This window comes from Mesoplodon densirostris, chromosome 10 (genome assembly GCF_025265405.1).
Source record: "Mesoplodon densirostris isolate mMesDen1 chromosome 10, mMesDen1 primary haplotype, whole genome shotgun sequence".
NCBI classification, from domain to species: Eukaryota; Metazoa; Chordata; class Mammalia; order Artiodactyla; family Ziphiidae; genus Mesoplodon; species Mesoplodon densirostris.
Genome location: NC_082670.1, coordinates 108,965,444 through 108,979,701, shown reverse-complemented (window position 1 = coordinate 108,979,701; position 14,258 = coordinate 108,965,444). Strand labels below are relative to the sequence as shown.

Below are 14,258 nucleotides of genomic sequence, written 5' to 3'. Positions count from 1 at the left end.
GAATCTAAGCTCGGACACAGTTATGTACAGCTGTACCTTGGGAAGGATCCAGACAGCCACAGCAAGGCAGAGCAGAACCCTGGCATCTCCCAGGACCCAGCAGGGTCGTGGCCTCTCCCTCGGTCCTGGCTCTGACCCACCCCCAGCTCCTGCCTTCGCCACCTGCCAGGTCAGCCCCCTGGAAGCCAAGAGCAGGCAAGGCCCCACCCCTGGCTCCCCATTCTAGGGCCGTGAGATCTGAGAACTTTTCCAAAAATAACTGCGAAGCTACAGCCTTGGTTTGTAGGTTTTATTCCTTTCCATAGCAAGGGCTTTCGTGGCAACGTACAATTGACTGGACCCAAAAAGAGTTTAAAAATAAAACAACTAACTCATCGGCGAGTTAAGCTTATGTAGTTTTTTTTTTTTTTAACGTTTTCTTCTTTTGTCTCAGAGTTGGAGAGGAGGGGGTTTAGGGGTTAGCAGAAGGAGGATGTATGTACAGGGGTCCGCCGGGCAGAGGAGGTGGCTGTAGCTCAGAGCCGTCGAGGGCGCACGGGTCACCCCAGCCTCAGCCTCAGAGCCAGGGGAGCAATCGGAGAGACGCTTCCCCTCTCAAGAAAACGTTTCCTTCCTGTGACCCAGCCCCGGCCTGGGAATCTGCGTGGGACCGCCCGTGATTGTCTCTGCCCTCTGCGCCCGGCCGCGGCCCCTTTCGATTGGCTCAGCCCAGCCTGGGTTCAGCGCTTTCAGAGAGGCAGCCAGTGGAGAGGGTGCAGGCCGAGGTCCCCAGAGACCTGCCCCCAGAGCCGGGCACGGGGAACGGTCAAGTGGCACCTGGCGCCGAGGAAGCCCCACAAACATGGGGCAGCTCAGACCGCCCAAGTCTCCCAGTCCTCGTGAGAAACAAGAGCAAAATAAATTACTTTTGCCTACTCCCTTTTCCTTCCACGACGCGGTTTCCTTCGTGTGTCCCTTGCCCCCAGTCTTCATAAAGTTGTCCTTTCTGCTCGCCAGACAAAGTTATCCGTGGTGGAGGCCCCACCTGGGAGGCCGAGGCAGTCTTCCAGCCCAGGGAGCATCTTCACAGTGACGGCCGACAGGCCCACAGGTGAGGCAGCGTGGGGCTCCAGTGGGCTGGCAGGGCAGCATCAGTCTCCGGGGAAGGACGGGCAGCTGAGGGTCTGGTCCCCGCCCCCCGTCCCGGGAGCGCCTTCCTTGGCATCTGTCTGTCGGTCCGTGGGGGCGGTCCCTAGCCCATGGCGGTCACCATGCTGGATGGGTGCGGGTGGCCGAAGGACAGGCTGGAGGAGGGGTGGATGGGCGTTGGGGTGGGCAAGATGTGTCCCGCGTGGCTGAAGGGCGGGAGGTGGCCCACGGGCGCCATGTGTCCGGCCAGGGCCGCCGCGCTGAACGGGGCGGCCTTCTCCTGCATGCACTTGGACAGCTCCTCGAAGCACTCAGCCCCCTTCTTGTTCTTCTTGGACTTGTTCGACATCTTCCGGTTCCGAGTCTGGATGCCTTCCTTCTTCATGGTCAGTGGCCTGTTCACCTGGGGGCGACCACGGAGCTTTCAGGGGGTGGAGCTCCCTTCCCAGAGCAAGAACCCCACCCCCAGCTCGCACGGGGGGGGGCCCCACTTCCAAAGGCCCACTGGCCCACCACCGTCTTCTCGCCAGCACCGCTGCCATCTTGAGAAAGACGCCTTTCACTGCGTGGGGCTGCCCGGCAGCCTGCAGGGCGTTCGGCCTGGCCTACGAAATGCCAGCGCCGCCCCCCATCGAGCCACACCACCAAACCCCACCCCAAAGCCGAGATACCGCTTTCCTCGACCCACCGGCCCCTGCCCCTCCCATCCTCCCAGCCAGCTTGCCCCCCTTGTGGGAAGCCCTTCTGGCGCTCAGGGCAGCTTCCCAAGCCAAGCCACGCTGGAGATTGCCGCCGAGGCCTCTCCTGGCAGCACAAAGCGCAGCGGTCCCCGGGGAGGCGGGGCGGGCCAGGCAGGCGGACTCACATTGTGCAGCTTGTAGTAGAGGCCACAGGCGTTGCACACAGGGTCCCCGTTGGCGTTGCGGCGCCATAAGGTGGTGGTTGTTGTCTGACAATTTGCACAACAGGTGCCCGCTCTCCTGGCGGCTGACTGGAAGGGGAGGGGACGGGAGACGTGGCGTCAGCAGGCTGGGCTCCCACGCCCCCCCACCTCCTCCCAGACCCTCGCGCCACCCCGGCCCCTGCCAGCTTAGCCCAGGAGCAGCAAATCTCACAGGGGAATCAAGGCATCTCAGAGCCATGGAATTCTAGAATCTGAGACCTAAACCATCACAGAACTTTAGAATAAAGGACTCTCTGAAGCCTGATCTCAGAATCAAAGGGGTTGCAAGAGCTGGAAGGAAAAAGTAGCCACCTCCCCCGATCACCAAACAATCTGACACTACAGATGGGGAAACTGAGGCTCTGAGAAGGGGTCTTTTGGTTTAGAAGGCTGGCTGGGCCCCCTGGAGCACCTGGGTCTGGAGCTGCACTCCCGCAAAACCCACAATCCTGGGCGTGTCTGAACCCGAGGCCAGAGGAGGGGGCCCTGCAGCTGCCCAGGGCAGGGGTATGAAATGCTCAGGGAGCACAGCTGCAGTGTCCAGTGCAGTAGCCACTGGCCCTGAGCCCATTTCAATGAAACCGAACTACAGTTTAATTCAGTTCCTTCAGCTGCACCAGCCACATTTCAAAGGATCATTAGTCCCAACACGAGCTAGAGGCAACCATAGTGGACGGGGCAGACCTACAAAGCGTCCAGCTTCACAGCTTTTATTGGACAATACCAGTCCATCTGTCCAGCACCCCATACCCCAATCCCCAGAGTTCTAACTGCCCCCTAGCCCCTCAGGAAATGCAGGGCAGAGGTGACCTGGAAACGTCTGGTTTCTGGAGAAGGGAGCTAAAGGCTCCCAAGAGAAGAGGCAAGAGAGTCTTTACCCCAGAAAGCAGAAAGCCCTCTCCAAACCCACAAAAGCACTTCCCAGGGAGCCGCGGGCAGCAGGGGTGGGGGTGGGGGGTGGGGGGTGGGAGGCGGGGAGTGGCCCCAGGCCCCAGCCTGGTCCGGAGGGCCCAGCCTGCAGCCACGGGGGTGGGGAGGGGTGAGGGTGAGTAAGCAGCCTGAAGCTGGAATTCTGACTCAGGGACCAAGCCCGCATCCTCCACCACCCGGGCCCTCACCCCGCCCTCGCTCCAGGGAAAAAAAAAAGGGGGCCCCCGAAGCAGCAAGCGATTTAAGCCTCATAAATCACTTCGCCCTGAAAAAATATATTTATTATTCTTAGCATTTTACGCATTATTTGCAGAGTGGAGGGTATTAGAAGTTTCAAAACAGCCCAGCGAGAGGCAGGACTGAGCCGAGGAGAGACTGAAAACTGGCGGAGTCCGGAAACAGATACGAGAAGTTTCCTTATCTTTGGGCTGCAGATGTCCGGATAGGAAACTCCGGCAGGAGATCCGAAAGGGCATTTTTTTTAAATCACTCAAATGAAAATACACAGTATAGGTGACTCCATGGAAAAATAATAAAGGGCAGGTTTTTTTTTGGTGGTTGGTGTGTGTGTTTTATTTAAATAAGCCTGAGGAGACTGTGTGGGGAAGCCAGGAGAGCAGCCTGGGCTACAAGGAAAATTACTTCACGGCCCTATTTTTAAAAGGAGTTTAAAGAGGCCAGGGGACCGGACTTGGGCCCCTGGATGCTCAACTTTGGGGGATCCCTGAAGGTACCAGGTGGGCCGCAGAGGGGAAATCTGGCCTGAAAAAAATCTAGCCTAAAAGCAGGGCAACCCCAACTGACACCCAAGTGATTTTAATGATAAGAGTTCAAGCGACGGAGCACCTGTATTTGAAGGTTTGTTTTTTTTTTTTGTAATTAACTGTCAGCTCCCGCCCAGGTCGACGCCCCCTGGGTGCTGCCCAGCAGCCCCCCAGCCCAGGCTGCCCGCTCTTACCAGTCTCCGCTTGGGCTTGATGAGCGGCCGGTTCTGCCCGTTCATCTTGTGGTAGAGGCCGCAGGCGTTGCACAGGTAGTGCCCGGTGCCGTCCCGCCGCCAGAGGGGGGTAGCCGTGGCCCCGCAGTTGACACACTCCCGGCCTTCTGAAAGGGGACAGGGGGAGACACCAGCCAGTTCAACCGACAAAGTCACCGGAGGGGGCTGGCGGGCCAGCCAGGCTGCTTCAGGGTGTGACTTTTAGTTCCAGCCTGGAGGGAAGAGGAACCCCAGAGGTGGGATCCGGAGGTGGGATCCGGAGAGTAGTTTAAGGCAGGGGAATGGGGCGGGATGGAGGAGTGCGGCCAGGGCCCCAGGGATCCTCAGCAAGCCCGGAGAGGGTATTTACAGCAAACTTTGCCGAGGGCAGCAAGGTGGGGGCATGAGTCGCCGGCTCAAGCTGGCTGGGCGGGGAGGACTCGGCCCCCTTCCGAGTCCCTCTCCTCTTCTGTCCCCGTCCTTTCTCCCCAGAGGCGTCTCCGCTCCCCGTCCTGTGTCCTCAGCCCTGTCTTTCTGTTCTCCGTCCCCCCGTCCACGGTCACTTCCTTCTCAATCCCCCACCTCCCTGCCTTCCGCCGAGGCCCTGGACCAGGGTGGAAGTTGCTGTTCTTTAAAATGAAATAAATAATAAGCCCTTTCGTTTTTTGAGGCTGAGTAGGCTAAGTGACCTTGGTCTGCTGCTGGTGGTGGTGGTATTTTGTTTTGTTGTTGTTAAAGGGCCATCTGGAATTCAGATAGAATGTAAAACAAATTTGGGAGAAAGAACTAATTAAAGGCAAGCGAGCTGGTCTGAGCAAAACAGGGCCCCGAGGTGGGACCGGAGTGGGTACTGGTGGTGGCAGGGTGGAGCCACACAGCTGCCTTAGCATGGTGTTACGCCGGACACTGCTCCCCCATTTAGTTTAAACTAAGTTGTCAGTCCATACAGGCAAGAAAAGGCGGTTTCTGGACTCAGCAGCAAAAGTTTTAAAAAATCCTCCTCTAACCCGTCTCAAAGGGACTGGAAGGAGGTGTGGACAGCAGGAGCCCCACGCCAGCCACAGCGGCGTCCGCTCTGCAGCCGCATTCCTGGACAACCCAGCCCGGTCCCAGCCAGTTCCCGCAGCAGAGGGGCAGAGGCTCCTTCCCCTCACTCCAGCCCTCAGGGAGGGAGAGTGAGGACCTGCCAGGGTGCAGGGAGCGGGACCAGGTCCTGGGAATTTTGCCTGGGGGCTGGCGGGGGACTCTCCCAAGAAGATTGGGAGCCATCGAAATCCCAAGACCGGACTGATGAAGTCAGAGATCCAGATTCCTTAAGGGTCTGGAGCCTCTGGGAAGGGCTGAGTGCACCCATAGCAGGCACACACGCTCACAAACACATGTACACACACGTATACACCGCCTCACTGCTCTCACCTGCACATTGCATTCTCTCACATGCTGTCATGAGGCTGCTCGAATTTTCACTTAAGACTCAGGGAGGGGAAGGGGGGATTCCCGTTCTGTGTTCTGGTCGGGCAGTGGCCAGCCTTGGAGGGGAGGGTGAGGAGTGGGGAAGGGCAATAAACTTTGGGGCCACCAGGAACACTTAAGGGCAAAAGTTCTAGGGTCCCTTGTCCCCCGTCTGGGGTCTCAAAGATCTGCTGGGGGCCATTAGAGAGGGACGTCACCCATCCCGGATATAGGACACCGACACTGCCCCATCTCCCTATCACAGCCCCCTCCCCCGCAAAGCACAAACCGTCCCCACTTCCACTAGGTCCCTGGCCCTGCCTTTACCTGAGCATGAGCGCGCCTTGCTCCGCTGCTTAGGGGTGAAGCTGGAGGCCGGGCCACCCAGGAAGCCTCCAGGGTGGAAGAGCCCGCTGCTGTAGTCGTGGGCGGCGGCCGGCACATAGGAGGGGTAGGTCGGGATTGGGTGGTGTGTGGCAGGCTGGGTGCCCATGGCAGCCAGACCTGGGCGCAGGGGACTGCCACTTTCCATCTTCATGCTCTCCGTCAGTGACACCTGGTATTTGACGCCGTCCTTGTCCTCCCCCCGGGCCGCACCCCCCCCTGCGGAGGAGGAGGCTGGGGAGGCAGCCCCCGTGGTGCTGGGATCGGGAGACACTTCTTTGGGTGGCGTGGGTGGGAAACCGAAGAGGTGGGAGCCCGAGTGGGCTGCAGTGGGGGGGAGGGAGGCCACAGAGCTGCCAGTGCCTCCCCCGCTCCCACCCCCTGCCCCTGGGTACACAGAGAGGGGGCCTCCGGGGCCTCCGGCAGCCGCGGGGTGCAGCGGCGTCTTGGAGAAGGGGCTCACGGTCCAGGGGTTGTGGTGATGTGCTGCAGCCGCGGAGAGGGCTGCTTTGCCCCCGTCCAGCCAGGGCAGCCCCGGGCTGTGCAACAAGTGTGGGCGGCACATCTGGCCTCCGGTCAGCCGGGCTGCGGGGGGAGGGAGAGGGGTCAGGGTGCGCGAGGCTGCGCCGAGCCAGGACACGGACACACAGGGCCACAACTCCCCACAACCAAGTGGCCCCTCCCCAAAGAAAACCAGAAAGGTAACACCCCAACCAGCAATCGTCAGGAATGTCCGTCCGGAGGGGAAGGACAAGTGGCACACAAGGACCTCCGGACAAGCCTGGAGGAAACCCTCACAGGCCAGCTGGAGACGGGCAGAAGCCCTACGGGGCCCAGACCCTCCCCAAGAGGCCGCTGCCCGCTCCTTTCCCGGCCCGATTTCTCAGCTGCTCCGATTCCTGCGGATCCCATATCCGGGAAGCAGGCAGCCGGGCCTCGTCCCCTCCCGCGCCGGGCGCTCGGCGTCGGGGCTCCCAGTCACCCGCGGGCCCCGGCTCACCATGCGCGGGGCTGTAGGAGACGCGCGCCCGCGCGTGGGCCGGGTTGGCGTAGTACGGGTTGCCCTGCGAGTCGAGGTGGTTGAAGAAGACGTCCACCTCGTCGGGAGGCAGCAGCTGCGCGGGTTCCATGTAGCTGTGCGCCAGTCCCGGGTGGTGCGGGTCTGGGTGCTGAGCGTTCAGCACGGCGGGGTGCGCCATCCAGCGCGGCTGTTCCGGAGCCGCCTCCATGGCCGGCAGCGGAGGCCCTGGACCTGGGCGGAGGCGGTGGCGGCGTCCCTGCACGACGGAAGGGGGCGTGAGGGGCGCCCCCACGGCCCGACACCCCCAAAGCCCCGCCACACGGCGTCCCGCGAGCCGCTGCGCCCCAGCCGAGTTCAGCCGCAGACGGGTCCCGGCTGGGAGGAAAGCCCAAAGCTCAAAACGAAAGGAGGGTGGGGGAGCCGGCTCAGCCACTCACGCTCCCACGGTGACCCGGGTCCCGGAGCCACGCACTTGTGCGCACGGGGCCACACACGGGGCCAAGCACCGACACCAGCGGCCCCAACAAACGCGCAGAGTCGCACTTCAGCCAGACGCTCACCGCCCCCCCACCCTCGCACCAGCCCCGTACACAAACACATAAACACCGACTGCAAGTTGAAGACAGGCGCCCGAGCACCCACGGGGGCACACGACACGCACAGAACTACACTTGGCGCTGACACGGACTGACCTCGCCTCCCCAAACACACACGCTGCCCCACGAGCTCAGAGCCAGCCCACCCCCACCCCCCGCGCGCACTCCCCGGCGACACGAGCAGGACCTCTCACCGAGGCACACCAAAGCAGTCACCCGCAGCCTGGCCCGCGGGGCCCAGGCCCCCGCAGTGACCTCTCAGAGCCCGGCGCGCCCCAGGCCCCCGGCCCGCTCTCGAAGCCCAAACTTACACACGCAGCGCCGCGGGAGGGGGCGCGGCCTCGGAGCGGGCAGCACGGGCCGGAGCCCGGGGGGCGGCGGGCTCAGGGACGGCGCGTCGGGCGGATGGAGGGGTTCACGGGGTGGGAGCGGGGGTCAGCGCGCGCCTCGGCCTCCGGCCCGCCCGGCTCCGGCCCCTCGGCATCCTCCGGCCGCCCTGGCGCCAGCTCGCGACTCCTGCACAGACATGAAGCGGGGGCCGCGCACGCCTAAGAAGCCCGCGCCAGCCAATCAGCGCCGCGCGCCGCCCAGCCTCCGCCCCCCATTGGCTGCGCCCGCAACTCCCGGTCCCCTGGACTCCCGGACGGACCCGCGGGCCTGCCCCCCTGCGCCTGCCCTCCTCCTCCCCGCGCCCTCCCGGCGGCCCCTGCTGCCGACGTTCCCCCCAGGACCCGCACCCCGCGGGCCGACTGTGCGCCCCCTCTTGCGGACACTCTTGGTTACCCTAACCTCCAGGCCCTCTTCCCAGTAACTAACCTCCAACTGGGCCCCCTCCCCGGGAGCCTGGGCCGCGCACCCTCTGGGTGTTTGGGTGTCCTCTCCCCGGGACCCCAGCCCTTCCACTCTCTCGGATCCCACCTCCTTTAACCACTGAACGTGGCCATGGGAGTCCAACTACCTACCGACACCGTTCCCTCCCCCAACTGGGGCTCTGGCTAAGCGGGGCGTAGGGGTGGGGTGGGAGGACTGCTGCGGGACAGCAGGATCGGTGAGGAGCAGGAACTACAGGGTCCCCGTGGGCACCTGGGCCTCGGACAAGAGGCCGCTTAGGACGGCCTGACCTGGTGGAGGTGGCCTGGCTGGCGGCTCCGGAGAGGGGGAGGGGGCGTCCCCTTCCCGGGCGTGGCCTTCGCAGACCAACGGGCCGAACTGCCTGGGGCGAGGCCGTGCAGACCCGGACTGGCGCCGGCGCCGGCTCGAAGGAGACGCCTCCGGGCAGGAGGAGGCACTTTTTTCCTCGGGAAGAGGGGTGGGTCCCTAAGGCGGCCCCTGGAGAGAGGGAGATGGTGGTCTGAGAACTCCGTCCCCTAAGTCACCTGGAACTGCTCTCCACAAGCCTCCAGTCCAGAGATCCGGCTCTGTGGGTGAAGTGGGCCGGGTGCACAAATCTCTTTGCTTTCTCCCATTGTATAGACGGAGGAGACCGAGGCTGGAAGGGAGCCTACGGCCCAGGAGGGGGGTCGGGAACAAAAAAAAAATGGGGGGGGGATGAAGAGACAGGTGCGGGGGTAATGGGGAGTAATCGACATCCTCAACCCCCTCCCCTCTCTGTTCCATGGCTCTCGGGGGTAGAAGCCCAGAGGGATGCTAGGTGGGTCCGCAGCAGGGGGGAGGGCCGGGGCCCTGGCCACCCCCGGGAGGGTGGGGGGAGGGGCGGCGGGATTGACAGTCGGTAATTGGGTAACTGGAGGCGGCTTCTCCGGCCGGGCAGCCCCGCCACCGCGACGCCGGGCCCCTGACGTCACCCGATTCGCCAGGAAATGAACTTTTTAATAATCTGAGGAGGGAGGAAAGCCCTCGGTCCCCTCGGCTCGGGGGGCACCAGGCCAGGCCCGGCTCCGCCGGCGCGCCCCCGTCACCCTCTCCCAGGCCAGCTCTGGGCAGCGCCAAGGGGTCGCGAGTGCGGGCTGGGGGCCTCCTCCTGCCTCTGCGTCCGGCTGTCCGTTCGTCTGTCCGAGGCCCTGGCGCAGGTAAAGGCGCGGGGACAGGGGTGCAGAGCCCCATCCCGCTGGGAACCCGCGCGTCTCCGGCCCTTGGGGCCCGTCTGCCCTGGCCGCCCGCGCGCCTCCCGCTCCGCTCCACTCCAAGGCGCGCGGGGCCCGGGCTTCTCGAAACTCCGGTCTGCGGGAGAGGAGGCCGGCGCCCGCCGAGTAAGGCGCGCCGGGGCCGGGAGCTCGAGGCCGCGGGCGCCGGGCCTCGGCAGCCGGACCGGGCAGGTGAGCGGCCTCCGTGCCTCCCTGTCCGCGCGCCCCGAAACGCGTGCGGTCTGGCCCAGACCCGCTGTCTTTCCGTACGTCTGTTTCTCCTCCCCGCCTTTAGCTTACGATTCATCAACGCGTAAAACGCGATCGCCGCGAAGCCTCCAGCCTGTTTCGTCGCCTCGGAGCCCAGCAGGAGCTTCTCAAAGACAACACGGCCTCGGGGACAATCCCCCGTGTCCGGCAAGGCTGCCCCACAGGAGCTCAAACCCCAGGACCGAGCGCGGGAGGCCCCCGACCCTCAGGCCGGCCGCGAGGCGGTGAACGCCGGAGCCGAGCGGAAGCTTACCGCGGCGCCGCGATCGGAGCCTCGGCTCGCAGGGAGGTGGTCATTCCCAGCCCTCAGGAAAGCAGGTAATCGCCTTTTTCCCCTCAAAGGCGCGGTTCAAATTATCTCCGGTTCTGGGTGGGTCTGCAGTTTCATCACCGCGAGCTCGGCTTCAAGCTCCTCCGGGGCAGCCTGAAGCCCCTCCGGGGCAGCGCCCTGCCCACTGCCGGGATGGAGGTGACCCGCCCGGGTGGGCCCCTGCCCGAACGGCAGCCCTGCTCTGCCCGCCGGCCTGGCGCAGCACGGAGCGCGGGCGGGGATTTAATTACCCCGATCGGCGGCTCAGAAAATCGCCGCGAAGAGGAGCTTAGCAGGGCAGTTAAGCAATGCTTGAGCAGGGGCCTCGGGAGATCTGCACCAGCCTCCCTTCCCGCAATCCGGGCCTAGAGAAAAAAAAGGGAAAGGGGAACTCTGCCAGGGTCTCTCGAGGCCGTGGGGTTGCCTCCCTGCAAAGGCAGGCAGGCAGCCGGCTTGGCTGAGGCCTCCACATTGGTTCGAGCTCCTGCGTTGGACGCGGGACTGCTGCGTTCTCCAGCAGAAATTAACCCGTCTGGGAGAGAAAAGCGGGGCACCAGGCCCCAGGGCCCCTAGCTGGCCCATAATGGGGGGGGGCTGCCGGTGAGTGTGTCTGCCAGACAGACCGATGGACATAACCAGGCGCCTTGCCCACCGGGCAGCGAGACCATCTCATCACTTCGGATGGAACAAACCTCCAGGGAGGGTCAGGTCAGCTCCCAGGATGGAGTGGGGTGGGCATCTTCGGGGCTTCGGAGGGCGAATTTATTTCAGTTTACAGCTTCGGACTTTGGGGTCTCCAGAACACGTTTAGAGGGACACGTTCCTTTTTTCCTTCCTTTTTTTTTTTTTTTTTTTTTTGTTCACTCCCAAGTATTGTTGCAAATGCGGGCCGCTGCCCTGTGGTCGCACTAAAGCTGTCACTCTCCTTACATGGGAACAAGATTTTATAAAGGACCGGGGAAGGGCGGCGGCAAAACTGAATCTTCTAACGACCTTTTCCAAATGACTGGAGATTCCCTAGCAGAACGCGGCTCGGAGCCGCCCGGGGTGCTTTCTCGGGAGCTGGGGGTGCAGAGATCCGAAGCCCGCTTCTAGAGACCCTCAAGGCCTCGGCCCGGCACTCAGCTGCCCAGGTCTTCCCCATCCTGTGCGACCCTCCGCTCCCTGCCCTTTGTTTAAATTTGGCTCACCTGAGGCGGCCCCTCTGGGACCATAAGTTTGCCCTCTCTCTGTAACCTAATTCTCACCTTTTCCTATGGGCATCTAATTGGCCAGCAGTGGAGGGGGTGTTTAAAGAAATCCGTTTGCTTAGGGGCTGCCTTCCTGAGGGATATTTAATTTGCAACACAGCGGCCTCACTGGCAATGTGCCTTGAGGGGTACTGAGGAGGAAGTGGGGGCCGCTCTAGCCAGAGGGGTTCAGAAGTCCCCTCTAAGGCAAGGCCTCAGATCTTCTCGGGCCTCAGTCATCCTCCAGAGGGGCTCCCCAGTGAGGCGACCAGGGATCCAACAGCCCCTCCTGCTCTTTCATGTTCACTTCCAGCCCCCAAAATCTGAAGTCTCCCTCTCCTCCCGCCTCCATGCTAATTCTCCCACCCCAACGGTTTTCCGGGCCTTTTTGAATTGTAAAGACCAGGGTCCAACCCGTGTCCGCACCCTGGGTGGAGGCTCCTCGGAGACCCTGTATATCCTTACGAGGTTCTAACCACCACCTCCAAGCCCGACAGCAAGAGGCCCTGCTGAGACCTGCAGACAATCGAGCCGCGTTTCTCCCTCCTGCGTGAACTGCCACGGTGTGCTCGGAGGCCGGGCAGCCCCGCAGCCCGGCAGCGGGACAACTGGTGAATCCGTTTCGTTAGACGCAATTTGTTTGCAATTTGTCAACCCGGCTGGGAAACGCTCCCCAGACGCTGGGCAGCCGCACCGGCCCTACCTGCTTCTCGAATCCTGCTGCTCGTGAACGAGTCCCAGCGCGAGGTGCCTGCGTAGACCCAGAGCTCCCTGCCAGATGTTCCCGACCCCGGGAGACGTGGCTTTTTCCAAAACAACGAATTTCCTTCCGTGTTTTCCGGGAAAGGAGCGGCCGCCACATCCGGGGGCCCTGAACGCCAGAGCTTTCCCCTCGCTGCCGAGGCAACCTGGAGTTCAAGCCTGGCCTCCGCCGAAGGATTCTAAATGCCCTGGGTCCAGACAGACCAGACCGCCGCCGTCTACGCCTCCCGCCTCCCGGAGGCAGATCCCGAGACCGCGGCGGCCCCATTCTTATTGAAATCCCACTAAAAGGATTCCGACTCCGGCTCGGGGTAGGGGGGAGACTTCCAGACCCCGTGCTCTCCCCCACCCGCACCCCAGCCACACAGGATAAAGGGCCGCGGGGCGCGGCGCCCGGGGGCGCACGCAGGAGCGCGCCGGGTTAAGCCGCGCAAAGCCGGCGCACGGGACCAGCCGGCAGGTGCAGCCGGCGAACGGCGGCCCGGCTCGGGCGCATCGCCGCCGCGGCCCGGAGGTGGGGGGCGGCCCAGACAAAGGGCCCAGCACTGGGGCTGGGCGGGGCGGGGCTTTGCGTCTCTCGGAATAACCGGGCCTCGAGGCCTACGGCTCCGTCCGAGAAATGGGAAGGCGGCAGGCCCCAGGCGGGCCTGCTGTCCACAACTCTCCGAACGCTCCCTCAGGTTTAGGCCCCTATGACCTGGGGTTCCAGGCGCTGGTATAGCCAGGGCGAGCCCCGAAGGCCACACGTCAGGGGCCACTGGGCCAGGCGGACCGCGCGATTAGGGTGCCAGCTGGGCCGAGCCTGGGGGCTGGAAGGGCCCTGGCCAGGCGGAGAAGGGGCGACTTACCGAGCGAGATGCGGCGGGCGGCGCCCCCGGGCGGACGGGGCCGGGGCGGAGCGGGGCGCACAGCGCGGTGCGTAGCGAGCGGGGCCCACAGGATCCCACAGGATCCCGCGCGGGCTGACGGCGTTACCAGGGGGGCCCGGGCGGCGCGGCGAACAGCCGCATGGTGCGCGTCGGGCCGCTTTTGTTCGCCGGGTGGATGACGGGGGCCGGCTGGGGTGGGGGCGACGGCAGCCGGGAGATAGACTTGAGCGGCGTGCCCTGGCGGCGCGGGCCCCGCCGCCTCCCTCTCGTTCCCGCTGCCTCTCCCTCCCTCGGCCGCAGCGCCTCTGCTTTTATTTCGACAGCACTTTGAGGGGGGCGGGAGCGCCGCAGGGGGGCAGGAGGGTGCCCGGGGTTCTGCGCCCCGTCTCCCTGGTCCAGCCGCCGGGCGGCGGGCCGAGGGGCGGTAGGCACTCAGGGCGCACACACCCCACTCGCCACTACTCCAGACCACTCCCGCCCTCGCAGGGGCGCACACACAGGCGCACCCCTGCTCTCCGGGATGGGCGCTCAGAAAGGCCGGCGTCTCTCTTCCGAGACTCTCTCCCCGGGGACCTCCAGAGCCGTGGGCACAGGCGCTCACACACGCTCGCACACAGACGCCTGCGCCTCCTCCTCTAACCCGCCTTCAGGAGCGCTCACACGGCCACACACATATCCGTGCACACGCGTTAGCACACACAGCTGTGGCCGCGTGGACATCCTCAGGCAGGAGGTCTGGGCCACACGGACATGAACACATGCACACACTCAAATGTAGCTTGACACACACACACAACTGCCTCACTTCCAGGCTGACTTGGCTAAGTGTAGACAAAACCTCTCTCCCTGCCCCACCTGTACCCCACCCTAACTCCCCAACTCCAGAGCACACCAGAGCATTTTAGAAATGGAGTTTGAGGCATCTCCCTGGCCCATCCCAAAGCAACCCTCGAGTGGGAGGCGGCAGGGAGTAGAGGGTTTGTCCTTGGGAGGCTGAGGGAGGGGTTGGGGCCCGGAAGTCTGCACCCCAAGAAACTCCTGGCTTTGGGAGCTAGGAAGTCTAGTTCTTGAACTTCCAAAGTTCCTACCAGGAGATTCAACACGGCAGCTGAAGTCCCATCCCAGCTGCCCAGGGAGAGTGAAAGTGCTGTGGGGACCTTTGGCCCAAAGACAAAGTGTTTTGCCTTGGAAAGACTGGGAAGTCCCTGCCCAGGTGCGCCCAGAGAGGAGGTGTGTCCAGCCTGCCTTCTCTGCGGGCATCTGCTGTGTGCGGGTTTTTCTTTGAAGCTGGCGGTGACTGTACT

The 14,258-nt window shown here is 63.7% G+C and overlaps 1 protein-coding gene across 2 annotated transcripts; it reads right to left on the bottom strand.

Annotated features, from left to right (window-relative positions):
* Positions 1–274: 274 nt before the first annotated feature.
* GATA2 (GATA binding protein 2) lies at positions 275–8,864 on the bottom strand. 2 transcript variants are annotated; one of them, XM_060109505.1, is made up of 6 exons: positions 8,807–8,864; positions 6,814–7,090; positions 5,757–6,398; positions 3,960–4,105; positions 1,994–2,119; positions 275–1,531 (listed from the first exon to the last, which is right to left on the bottom strand). In XM_060109505.1, exons 2-6 carry the CDS (start codon positions 7,040–7,042, stop codon positions 1,232–1,234), a joined length of 1,443 nt encoding a protein of 480 aa, XP_059965488.1. In that variant the 5' UTR covers positions 7,043–7,090; positions 8,807–8,864; the 3' UTR covers positions 275–1,231. The 2 variants fall into 2 exon arrangements, with proteins under 2 accessions (XP_059965488.1, XP_059965487.1); XM_060109504.1 differs by lacking the exon at positions 8,807–8,864 and adding an exon at positions 7,742–7,942.
* Between the last annotated feature and the right edge of the window lie 5,394 nt (positions 8,865–14,258).